This window comes from Melitaea cinxia, chromosome 13 (genome assembly GCF_905220565.1).
Source record: "Melitaea cinxia chromosome 13, ilMelCinx1.1, whole genome shotgun sequence".
Lineage (NCBI taxonomy): Eukaryota > Metazoa > Arthropoda > Insecta > Lepidoptera > Nymphalidae > Melitaea > Melitaea cinxia.
In genome coordinates, this window is record NC_059406.1 from 13069607 (window position 1) to 13082717 (window position 13111).

The 13111-nt window shown below is 32.5% G+C and overlaps 1 protein-coding gene across 1 annotated transcript; it reads left to right on the plus strand.

The window, feature by feature from the left end:
* Positions 1–7906: 7906 nt before the first annotated feature.
* LOC123659177 (probable E3 ubiquitin ligase complex SCF subunit sconB) lies at positions 7907–10064 on the plus strand. The gene is made up of 3 exons (XM_045594432.1): positions 7907–8010; positions 8808–9022; positions 9878–10064. Exons 1-3 carry the CDS (start codon positions 7907–7909, stop codon positions 9961–9963), a joined length of 405 nt encoding a protein of 134 aa, XP_045450388.1. The 3' UTR covers positions 9964–10064.
* Positions 10065–13111: the final 3047 nt, after the last annotated feature.

The window sequence follows — 13111 nt, forward strand, 5'->3', positions numbered from 1 at the left end:
TAACCTGTCTGCCAAAATACTGTGAACAGTTGCTCGTTAAACTACCACAAGATGATGGCTTCAATGACCCTGCTGTGAGAGGACGCAACTAAAAGATGGTAGATTTAATATTGGCCAACCCGCATGGCAGCTGTGTGGTGAATTAAACTCCAACCCTTCTTCTACATGTAGATAGAGTCCTATGCTCAGCAGTAGGATGTTACAAGCTGAAATATCATATTGTAGCAAATATTTGTCGTGAGACCATTTGGTTACTATATTAAGTTCTTCTTGTAAAATGCGACCAGTTTTGTTGATATTTTGCCCGTTGCTCATAAACAGGTATCGTCTGTAGTATATCATCTGTATACTGGTAGATTTCGGAATGCGTAATGATATTGGCTAGACTATTTACATAAGGTATATAGTGTAAGGAACCTATTAATGAGGCTTGTAGCGTTACTATAGTAAAATTGACATTTTTGCTCAAAACATCTCCAGCCTTTATTGCATATTTCCTATCAGTGAGGTAGTCTCTGCACCAAGATAGTAAAGGCCCTCTAATACTATTGTCCTTTAGACTTTCTATTAATTTATTATGATTTAACATATAAAATGCCTTACTGTAGGCTATAAATATAATATATATTATACTAAGACATGTTTCAACAGGTACAGTTCACCTGAGGGAAATATAGATGAATACACCATCAGAAGCATCGCAAGCACATTGCTAAGTCTATACTCGGTGCTGCCCAAGAGCACTGGCTCTAACGCAAGCTAGCAGTAGCTACATTTTCAATTAAATCCATACATGAATACAAATATACATTTTTGCAGGAAAAAAAATTACATATACACATTTTTAGGGATATGTTTATAGATACAACAACTATAAACATCCAAAAAATACCACAAGCGACAAGTGATTTTCATTTCTTCTAAAATTTTAGCAATAAGCTTTCAATCAATTTTAATCTGGCTTGATAGTTATTTTAAATGAATATAAAATACTAGAATTATGGTTATTTTTTTTACAACCATAACAGTAATCATAACATCTTTACTATAACCTAGAATTTAATGATGAAAACAATACACCTTATTCTTTGACAATAAGGAACGTAATACAATGTGCCATGCATGCATTTAATGCCCAAGTAAAAAAAAAAATCTATCCTAATATTATATAACCGGTTATAAGCATGCGTATTAGATAGATTTACTATGAACATGTTACGACTAGTTCGATAGACATTTTGTACTCCATGTCGATTTCGTGAAGTTATTGATATTTGGATTGATTATAACCCGACAAAATTAACACGCATCTGACATGTTATTCTTCGTACGCGATAGATCAGAAAAATATGTAAAGATTAACGTTGAAATAAAATAGCAACAAAAATTTTACTCGGATAACAGAGATATACTATTATATATAATATTTTCATTAAGAAATATGAAGAAAAAAGAAAAATTTAGTATGTCAATGTAACATGACATACTAGTCAACTTTGTCGGTTTACATAAACTACACCGAAAAACTACAAGCCAATATATAAAAAACTATTATACTGACCTGGTTCTCCTGTTGCTGATTGACTATCAACGACCTTTTCACTGGTATCCTCCATTTTTCAGTAACAATTTCACTTTAATTGATTAAAAACTGGCGCGTTTTAGTAGAGAAACATCTGTCACTTGAACACAATATATGGATTTCCATACGTGAGACTACAGTCACCAATCACAAGAATAATATTAGATATATATAGCAATAAAAGTCATCAGAAAGTTGAAAAACAATTTAAAAAGTCCTAGTTTTACGATTTTTGCAAAAAAGCGAATGAAGCACGGCCGCTTGTTGATTTGGCCTGTGTTGCCAAGCTAACACGTACACGGCCTAGCCAAAGATGTTCTCTTTTATAACATTATAATATCATACATAGTGGGAATTAAAAATAAAAGTAGGTTTTACAATTTTATTTTTACGTTTCTTTAATATAAAATTTTCAAAATATTAGAATGAATTATTAAATAAACAATCTTAATACAATTTGTAATTTTCTTTTGCATTTTCAATGGATGACATTTGCGCGCCATTATTGAACAGTCAAAATGCTTGTCAAGGTTATGATTAAAATTGGCAAATCCTTCAGGGAGCCAAAGTAAAAGAAGAAGAAAGTTCAAACTTTTTCTTAGGAAATATGTACATTTTAAAATAAATTAATATCTTGTGCAATATTATTTGAATTATTAAGCAGTGTAGTTCTCCTCTTCTTATTAATTATAAATTATGGAAAATAGAAGTAGATTAAATAATACATAAACGATAACGAGCAAAGTTTGACGATCTAGAAAATTATTAGTTTATCTAGAACATTTAATAAATGTTCATCATTCATCATTTAATAAATTGTTGCTAATATATTATATTATCTAAAGCTGCGAGCTTCGGAGCGAGATATATAGATGGCGCTCTAAGCTGAACTCCGTTTCTTCTACTTTTATTGACACCGTTCCGTGACATAAAATTGAAGCGTAACAATTTGATCCATTAACTGATAATTATTATTTATTAAAACAAAAGCACAAAATAATTATGATATTTAAGATTAAAATTTTGTTTGTCACTGTTATGAGTTTTATTGTTTTGATGTAGGTATAGGTATAAAATACCTTTAAAATAAATACTTTTTCTTAGCGGTTGTCCGTTCACTAATTGTAAGAAAAATATTTCTCTACAGTTCGTCAGCTGGCACACCTAAAACTTTTTGATACCTCTTTCAAGGTCAACCAGCTGACGAACTTTCCACTGAGATACAATCAGCTAACATTAATTTTCATTCACAGTAGCATAGAAACTATCACCAGGTAAATTTTTAGTTGAGAGGAAATCGTTGAAAAATTTTTTTTTTATCGTGTTCTAGCAGCCAGCTGAGATATAATCTACCATGATATGGTCAGTTGACTTTATTTTTTCTTCAAGATATTAGGAAACTATTATTCGATAAATTTTAATATAAAAAAAAACTGTTTTTCTCCATGCGTGGGAGGCTGCCATTGCCAATCCCACCTACAGAGTCGCAGCTGACGGTCGCAAATATTCATAATATCCCTAATGCATTTTACGAAGTTTCGAATGGGAGGAAATAGGTCATGTAAGTCTGTCACTGGCTCCCGGACCATACCGTATCTCACATATAAGGCAATGCAGTCTATCGCGGTTTTATTAAACACTTTGATAATAACCAATATTATAGGTAGGAAAATTATCCGCTGATTTAAATCGAAGTAACTTTCTTTATTTCTCGTATTTATTTTCAATTGTTTCTGTTCACTTCTAGTAGGCGAAGTAATGTAATTATGTTACTTGAAGGATTATTGTAACAAATAGCGTTTACGAAGTAAAAAATATAAAAGGATTAATAATTTAGTAAAACTAACAAGGTTTTATTTATGAATAAAAGTTGCTAAGAGAGCGTACGATCAAACAATTATGCAATATTTTACAGTAGATTGTTTTAAAACTCTTACAAAATCGTTGCTCTAAATATAGGTGAGCGAAATTGCTTTCTTTGCGACTACGCAACTAATGCAGTTCAATTTAAAAATTAAAATTTATACGAGCTTATTGCAGGGGTTTTATCGCGGTTTGGCATCTAGAAAGCTTAATAAACTGCAATGAAATCCGAAAAACTTGTTTTATTATAATAAGTAAGTAGTAATTGTAATTTTTCTCGCTAGAGAGCTTCGGTAAACGCGTCCGATCGCTGCTAGTGCTATAGGGATAGGCAAAGCGCGGCCTTTGACGAGTTACCGCCGCAACCGCTATGTCCCTGCATTTTAAATCTGTAATATCTTCGAAAATATTCATATCACAGTCCACTGCTGGACAAAGGCCTCCATAAGTTCAAAGAACTCGTGTGTTTTGCCCATAGTCACCACGCTGGGCAGGCGGGTTAGTGAGCGCAGCTGGCTGTCTCTTTGTCGCACCGAAAACCCTGCTGCCCGTCTTCGGCCTGTGTATTTCAAAGCCAGCAGTTGGGTGGTTATTCCGCCATCGATCGAATTTGTAAGTTCCAAGGTGTTAGTGGAACTGTGTTATCCGTTAGTCTCCTCTTACGACACCCACGGGAAGAGAGGGGGTATATGTATTTAACTACTCTGTATTTAAGGCACTTAATTGGATAAGTATTAATGCTGTGTTGCTTAAAATCGTTTCGTAAATAAGCGATTATTTCTGGTAAAAATAAAGGATAAAAAATATTTATTGTGTTTTATCCCTAAGAGATAGACATTTAACATTGCGAAGTTTTTTGTAGACCTTTTTAAGGTGTACAAAACACTAGTACATTATTTTGGTCTATCTCATAGGGTTCAGCCAGCGTTTGCAATTTAAGCAAAAAATGTGTTTTTACATCACATCAGAAACCTCTAAAATTATCAGTGTTTCTCTACTATATTATACATATAAACTTTCTTCTTGAACTTGAACTTTTCACTGTATGTATTAAAAAAAGCGGCATCAAAATCCGTTGCGTAGTTTTAAAGATCTAAGCATACAAAGGGACTGACAGCAGGAATATAAAGCTCGGATAATAGTTATCTCAATTAATTTTTTTAAGGTTTAATTTTTCTTCAAAAAATTATTTATTAAAAAATTTGAAGTACTTAATAAATGATCAAAAAACTTATGATGAGCTTAATACTTAGTTAATCGCTTCAGCCTTTAATATCCCACTGCTGTGCATAGGTCTCTTTCCCCACGTAGGAGAAGTATCAGAGCTTAATCTACCACGCTGCTCCAATGGAGGTTGGTATTGTTTATGAAATATACGGTTTTAAGTGTAATATTTGTTTTTTAACTAAGTATGGACTCATTTGTCACATCTCATATTAGGAGTCATTAAGGTAAAAAATATATACTTATTTTCTTTTATCTAAAAATAAAATAAAATATAAATATAAATAAACATTTAAAACATACACACACGGTCATCTGTTCCTAAAATAAGCAACTTAATGGTTGTGTTATAGGTAACAGCCGACTGGTATAGCTACATATTTTTTTAAACATACATATAAATAATACATCTTATATATGAAAATGAATCGTAAAATGTGTTCGTAAGCCCATAACTCAACAATGCCTGGACAAATTTTACCAATTCTTTTTTTTAAATATTCTTTGAAGTCCAAGAATCGTTTTTACGACGAGAAAAATTCGAATAATTTCCGTGAAAACCCTAAAAACAGCCCTGTTCTTTTTCCAATACAAATGTTTTCTAACTAAAATGTAGAGTGAATTTGAACTTTATTGCTATTCAATAAAGTTCATGTTAAATAATATATTAGGGAGCATTTTACGTAAGTTATTAATGATTAAATTGACCTTATGCGTAGACCGCATTTTAGTTTAATTTACATACAGTAAAAATAGTATTAACCAGCTATTTCACATTACCTATTATATTGTTGTGAGGGCGTTAACAATGGAAAATTCCCGTTTTTAAACTATCGACTCCAAATTTGATACGAATCTCCTATACCTATGTGATGTAGAAATGATCGATGAGCGGATTTTAGGATAACTCATGCCCAATAAGGATTACGAGGGTGGGCGTTAACAATGAAAATTTTAAATGTATGTGCTACTGAACCAATTTTTATCAAATTTTATACGCATCTATAATTTTGTCCAACTTGGGAGATAGGGTAGTTTTTATCTCAATCGGACCTGGTAGGTGGCGCTGCTATCGGTATGCAACTCCAAAACTACTGAACCAATTTTTATCAAATTTTGTACGCATCTATAATTTTGTCCAACTTGGGAGATAGGGTAGTTTTTATCTCAATCGGACCTGGTAGGTGGCGCTGCTATCGGTATGCAACTCCGAAACTACTGAACCAATTTTTATCAAATTTTGTACGCATCTATAATTTTGTCCAACTTGGGAGATAGGATAGTTTTTATCTCAATCGGACCTGGTAGGTGGCGCTGCTATCGGTATGTAACACCGAAACTACTTAATCAATTTTTATCAAATTTTGTAAGCATCTGTAATTTTGTCTGACTTGGAAGATGTGGTAGTTTTTATCTCAATTGGACCTGGTAGGTGGCGCTGCTATCGGTATGTAACTCCGAAACTACTGAACCAATTTTTATCAAATTTTCTAAGCATCTGTAATTTTGTCTGACTTGGAAGATGTGGTAGTTTTTATCTCAATCGGACCTGGTAGGTGGCGCTGCTAACGGTATGTAACTCCGAAACTACTGAACCAATTTTTATCAAATTTTGTAAGCATCTGTAATTTTGTCTAACTTGGAAGATGTGGTAGTTTTTATCTCAATTGGACCTGGTAGGTGGCGCTGCTATAGGTATGTAACTCCGAAACTACTGAACCAATTTTTAACAAATTTTGTAAGCATCTGTAATTTTGTCTAACTTGGAAGATGTGGTAGTTTTTATCTCAATTGGACTCGGTAGGTGGCGCTGCTAGTGGTATGTAAGCTATCAAATTTGGTAGCTGTTTTCCGGGCAGAACAACGTCTGCCGGGTCCGCTAGTATATAAATAAATATATATATTACACCCAGACTCGGGTGGGAATCAAACCCACAACCCCCGGAGCAGAAAGCAGGGTCACTACAAACTACGCCAACGGGCGGTCAGAATAGTAAGCAATCTAAACAAATTGGCATATTCATTATCTATCCTATAATAAATTCTTACAATTAACAAGAGGATTAAGCTCCTTTCTTGAAAGCATCGGGAGTTAATTAAAGTATTCACTTAATTTATATTGGAACAGTAAACAACGTAAATAAACGTTTTATTCGCTTATTTCTAACAATAGATTGTTAGATTTTTACTCAATTTAACTTTTTTATTAATTAAAATAAAGGTCTAATAAACTTGGAACTGCCCAAAGCTATTTAATAAAATTTAAAACTGATCATGTTTTTTTTTCCAACGAAAAAAAGGACTTCAATTTACATTAACAAAAGTAGTTCAATCAATATTCAGTTGAACATGCATTATCCTAATCCTAATAATATAATAAACGCGAAAGTTTGTATGTATGTTTCACGCAAAAACTGCCGAATGGATTTTGATGAAAGTTTACAATAATATAGCTTATACATTAGAATAACAAATAGGCTAATTTTTAAAGATATGTGAATTGTCCAAAATATAATAATTCCAAAATATAATAATTGTCAAGCAAGTCGGAAAAAATCTGCCATCTGCGAGATATTCTGGAGTGCGCTGCAAAAACTGTAGAGTTTAGAATTATGTAATATATACAAGAAATATTTATCTAATTAAGTCCTACAAAAAAGTCCGCGACAGTATATATATCTATTTTTATGGGTACGCCATTATCGCAAAAACAGTAAACCATAAATACAATAAAAATTGATTATATATTTCTATTACACATTTGGTAGTAACAAATTGATTTTTATAATGAATTTTGGTATAAAGAATGAATGATGAATTTGGGTATAAAGATAGATATGTATTGAGAAGATAATAAGCTACTCGAAGTACTTACTAATCTCGCGCAGATGAAGTCGCGGGTACCAGCTAGTTAGAAATAACTCAAAAAATACTAACTCGATTTCTATTAAATTTAAATGGGACTACATGACAAGCACTAGCTTTATATATATAAAAAAATAAACATTAAAATCGCTACACTCAATAAAAAAGTTATGAGATGGCACATAAAAAAAAAGAGAAAAATACAGTTTGAATCGAGACCTCCTTTTTTGAAGGCGTTTAAAAATAAGAGTTCGTTTCACTAAATTTAAATTTTTATTCAATAGAATTTTTAAAATACTATTTTAATAAAAATCGAATATGTAATGTGGATAAAATAAATATTTATCTACCCACAACGTAAGCTTACAGAATATGTACAACGCAGGGATTTTTGTTTTTGGCAGTAAGATATTCGAAGTGCCGCGCCGAGACGCCATTTCTTGCTTGCCTCTCGAGGTTTCTTGGAGAATATTCTCGTAAGTTTCATTTCATGTATAATTTAGGAACACTTTAGTATGTATATAAAGTAATCCGATTAGTCAAGCGAGCGAGATGTAATACTTTTTATTTATATAAAAGCAGGGTAGTTGGATAAATGTGGGAAAGTTTTTAGTTTATGTACGAAGTAAATATATCTTAGTGTGGTGATGGTATGTTTACTAAATACTTTACAATAAACCAAGACAGTAAAATAGTACACAACTTTATATAATACATATAATGACAGCGTATTTGAAGGTTTTTAGAAAAAAAAAAATTACAATTATTTTTAAGAACCATTATCGTTATACACATGTACCCTTTTCTCGAAATATAGTATTTGGGAAAGTAAGCATTACAAAATAATAAAAATAAGATAATTATGTCCTGCTCGTAAACGAAAATATAACCGACTTCAATTACATCGACAAGTAATACAACGTTGGTAGACGAATCGTCAAGTAAATACGCATTATTATACACCCGGAAAAACATTTGTCAGATCTCGTTTAAATTAAAATGGGATCACATAACAAGAACTATTTTACGATTAACAGAAAAATCATCCACCCAATAAAAAATTCTAAAGTAACATACATTAATATTCATAATATTGATGAATTTTGAACCTCCTTCATTTTTTGAAGTCGGTTAAAAAGGTATTGTAACAACCACTATGTAGTGAAAAAGATAAAAAATATATCACAATTATTTCATTTTTTTACATTCAGTATTTTTTTACTTATATATTTCTCATTTAATAAAATAACTATAAATTTTGTAAACTATTTAGATATTTAGACGAGGCATCCCTATGTAACGCGAGCCACGCCTTTAAAACGTGGAGAAGGATTATTTTAGGGAGCAAAACATTAAGAAGCCGTATTAACCAGTTTGAACTGGTTTTTAAGCTAGGTTCAGAGAAAATGGTTAGGTTTCACAAAAGGAATAAGAAACTGCTGAAGAAATTGAGAATGAAAAATTATTTACCTGTGAGTCCCAGAGTCGGTAAGTAAAAAGTTATAAAATACTTATTTTATCTTTAAAGATATAAGAAAATATATTTTATATTGAATTTTTTCCACCACATATAAAGTTTGCAGTGACCTTGTTCTCAGCTTCGAGAGTTACAGATTAGATGCTTGTTTTGAGTCTATGTTTAATAAAAATAAAATCAAATTTCGAAATTATCGCGATGTTATATAAAATTACATTAAAAATCTATCAAATTTTAATATAATTTTAATTTTAATATAATCTATCAAAATTTAAATATCACATTTTTTTTAAATATAAAACTAGGTCGGCAACCAAGTGTGCGGGTCACCTGATGGCAAGCGATTACCGTAGCTTCTAGACACCATTAGCATCGACACCATAGCACCATTAACACCATAAGCATCGTAAGCGCGTTGCCAAGGTCACCTCTGGTCACCTTACTTACCAACAGGAACACAACACTGCTTGAAAACAGCAGCTGTGATCTTCTGTAAGGTCGTGGTACTACCCCAGTCGGGCTGTTCCATCTTTTGAACAGGAAAGTTCCTGCTGTGCACTACCTCAGTTAAATAAAAAATGACCATTCAAGTAGCCTCCAAAAGTACATTTGATTTGTTATTTTACAAATTAAAACTATATTTGTTTTTAATAAATTAATTATGGCTAAAGTGATACTACCACCGATTTGTAATATAGACATTCTGCAGATAAGAATTTACGAGAAAGTTCGCAGTTACCCTTTTAATAAAATGTAAGAGATACCGATTCAACGTGGATAAAACTGGATACAATATCTATCTCTTGAAGTTCTTCTCTAGTTCTTGAAGATATAGAAGAAAAATTGCAATTATATTTTTGTTTCAGTTGAATCAACGATTAAAACTGTCAGTAGATTGAAAAGAAGCGGAGATGATATAGTATTATGTACGAAGAGATACAAGATTTCTTAGTATTTTTATGCTAAATCATACGCTGTTTTATTACCAAAATATGACATGTCAAAAGTAACAAAGTTTTCGAAACTAAGACAATAAATAATTACAAATTAAAATACCTTTTATTGCTTATCCTCAAATAATTTGGATTGGACTGGTACAGTAAGCATTTATTCTTCATTAAATAATCTTCTAATAAAAGAATAAAAAAAAAAAGAAACTAATCTTCAACTTCTCGAACACTAAAGTGATTAGTTAGTGTCTTAAATATTTTTTTATTGTAAGTACCGAAATCGTACCTTCGAGAATTTTCAAACGTTAATCTGCTAATAAAATACTTATAAAGAAATTAATACAGTCTAGCATGTAAAATTAAACATGCAAAAGTAGTGGATATCAAAAGGTATTGATACACTTTAATACTTATATATAATGAATTAAATTTTGTCAGAATATATTCTGTTGCAGTAATATTATTTTTATTATTCTATACTTTATTGAACTCTAAAAATAGACATAAGTCATAAAATAATAGTAAGGTTTATTGGCAAAGGTGGACTTATCTCTGAAAGAGATTTCTTCCAGTCAACCCATGGTCATGAGTAAGTGTTTCATATAGCGAGGCAAACAGTGCAAGAAGTATTCATTAAGAAGAAAAATAAAATAAATAAATTAAAAAAAAAAAAACACCAAAGAAAAATAAATATAATGAATGGTAAAGCTTGTGACCGTGTGTTTGTTACTTTTTAAGCTGTAACGTCTCAGTGGATTTTAATAAAAACCGGAATGGAATTAGTCTATATCCCGGATTAACGCATATTTATCTTACCGATTTTATTTTCATTTTATTGTTAATCCGCGGGAGGAAGCTAGTTCACATTGTAGCCTACACATTGTAACCTACATAGGCGTAGTTATTCTTTACGCCCCGCCCCTTATTGCTTCTTATTTAAAAATAATCCAAAAATATATGTTTTTTAAATGGCATCAGTTCAGCCTATTGTAGTCCACTGCTGGACATAGGCCTCCCCAAGTTCGCGACAAACATTCTGGTTTTCCGCAATCCTAAGCCAGTCACCACCGACAATCTTACGTATATCATCGGTCCAGCGGGCGGGAGGGCGTCCCACACTGCGTTTGGCTTGTTTATTTATTTAGGTGGTAAGGATATAAAATTATTGCGAATAATTAGTTTACAGCTTATTCAACCGTATGATAAACATAACATTTCGAGGTATTAAAACAAGCTGTTTTGTCAATATTAGGAATAAACCAACCAGAATAACTTAGTTAAATACAGCGCTAATATCAACGAACTGCAGTCCAAAATACAGAACAAAGCTCACGGCAATAGGATGTCACATTAACGGCGAGTAAATTTTAAACCATTTCATGTGTGAACCGCGCCATGATATATGAAAGCCACGCGGCGCTACGCATATCGCGTGGAAACTGAAATGGCGAAATGTTCACGGGGTGCGGTTTTATTGTTCGCGAAATCTTTTTGTGTTTTTTATATCTCGTATGATTCAAATTTTTAATTGTTTCAGTAGTGGAATGGATGTGTATAAAATTAAATGTACATATATTTTGATGTATGTTTTTATATTATGTCATTATAGTTTCTTTTTTATATCACTATGTCGGCAAACAAGCGTTCGGCTCACCTGATGGTAAGCGATTACCGTAGCTTATAGACACCTGCAACACCAGAAGCATCGCAAGCACGTTGCCGACCCAATCCCCAATCCCCCCAGGAGCTCTGGTCACCTTACTCACCATCAGGAACACAATACTGCTTGAAAACAGTATTATTTTGCTGTGATCTTCTGTAAGGTCGAGGTACTACCCCAGTCGGGCTGCTCCATATTTTGAGCAGGAAAATCCTGTTGTGCCTTACCTCAGTTAAATAGTTAGAAAGGTCACTTAATCATTTACATGCAACTGCAGGGTGCTTCTCCATGTAGAGGAAGGATCGGAGTTTATTCACCAAGCTGCTCCAATGCAGGTTGGTGGTTAATTCACTACTAGGAGTAACGATCGCTATGTCTATGATAACAACTGGGACCGACAGCTTAACGTTCTCTCCGAGGCACGGTGGGGAGGACAAAAATCAAAAACGGAAAGAAATATTTGTACGAATATCCCCGAGCGGGAAACGAAACTGTAAACCGCCGGTGTTTAGGTTGTACGCGTACATGGTACACGCACCGATAAACCAGAGCGGTTGTTCATCATTTACTTACTTATTATAAAATCGAGAAATAATGTAAGATATAAATGAGAAGTATGATTTTGAAATTTAACACGGATGTCAGTAATAAGTAGGAGACATGAATTACGCCAGGACTTTAGGAAATTTCAAAGTCGAAAATGGGGTTGAAAGTTTTCATATAAGTTTATATTTCTGTACTTACGTTCTTCATTCATTACGCTGAACTGATGACTGATGACGTTCTTCATTCGTGTGTGTGTAAGTGCATGATTATTTATTTACACGTAAAAGTATGAAAATTCAATTTTAATATGACAATTAAACCTGATTTGCTGTAACATTTTTTAACCGACTTCAAAAAAGGAGGAGGTTACTCAATTCGACCGTGTATCTAATATCTAAAAATCTAAATCTAAATCTAATACATATATAAAATTCTCGTGTCGCAGTTTTTGTAGTTAAACTCCTCCGAAACAGCTTGACGGATTCTCATGAAATTTTGTGTGCATATTGGGTAGGTCTGAGAATCGAACATCATCTATTTTTCATTCCCCTAAATGTTAAGGGTAGTCCACCCGTAATTTTTTTTAATTATTAGATAAATTATTTATTTTTTATTTTGTTATGATTTGGCGTTGAAAAATACATACAACCCTAAATTTTCACCCTTCTACAACCAACACCTATTTTTAAATAGCGTTTAGCGGTAAGACAACGTTTGCCCAGTTAGCTGTATATTTATATTTTAATGTATGTTCGGGGATAACTTCGTCGTTTTTGAACCGATTTTGATAATTCTTTTTTGTTGGAAAGGAGATATCCTTGGTGTGGTACCATGATAAGGAAACCAGGATCTGATGATGGGATCCCAGAGAAATCGAGGGAAACTCTCGAAAATCCGCATAACTTTTTACTGGGTGTACCGATTTTGATGATTTTTAATTTAAT

Coding starts and splice junctions, on each gene's coding strand:
- LOC123659177 (XM_045594432.1), top strand. CDS start 7,907: ATGTACAACGCAGGGATTTTTGTTTTTGGCAGTAAGATATTCGAAGTG. Junction 8,011..8,807: donor GTTTCTTGGAGAATATTCTC/GTAAGTTTCATT, acceptor TAAACTATTTAG/ATATTTAGACGAGGCATCCC. Junction 9,023..9,877: donor ACCTGTGAGTCCCAGAGTCG/GTAAGTAAAAAG, acceptor TTTTTGTTTCAG/TTGAATCAACGATTAAAACT.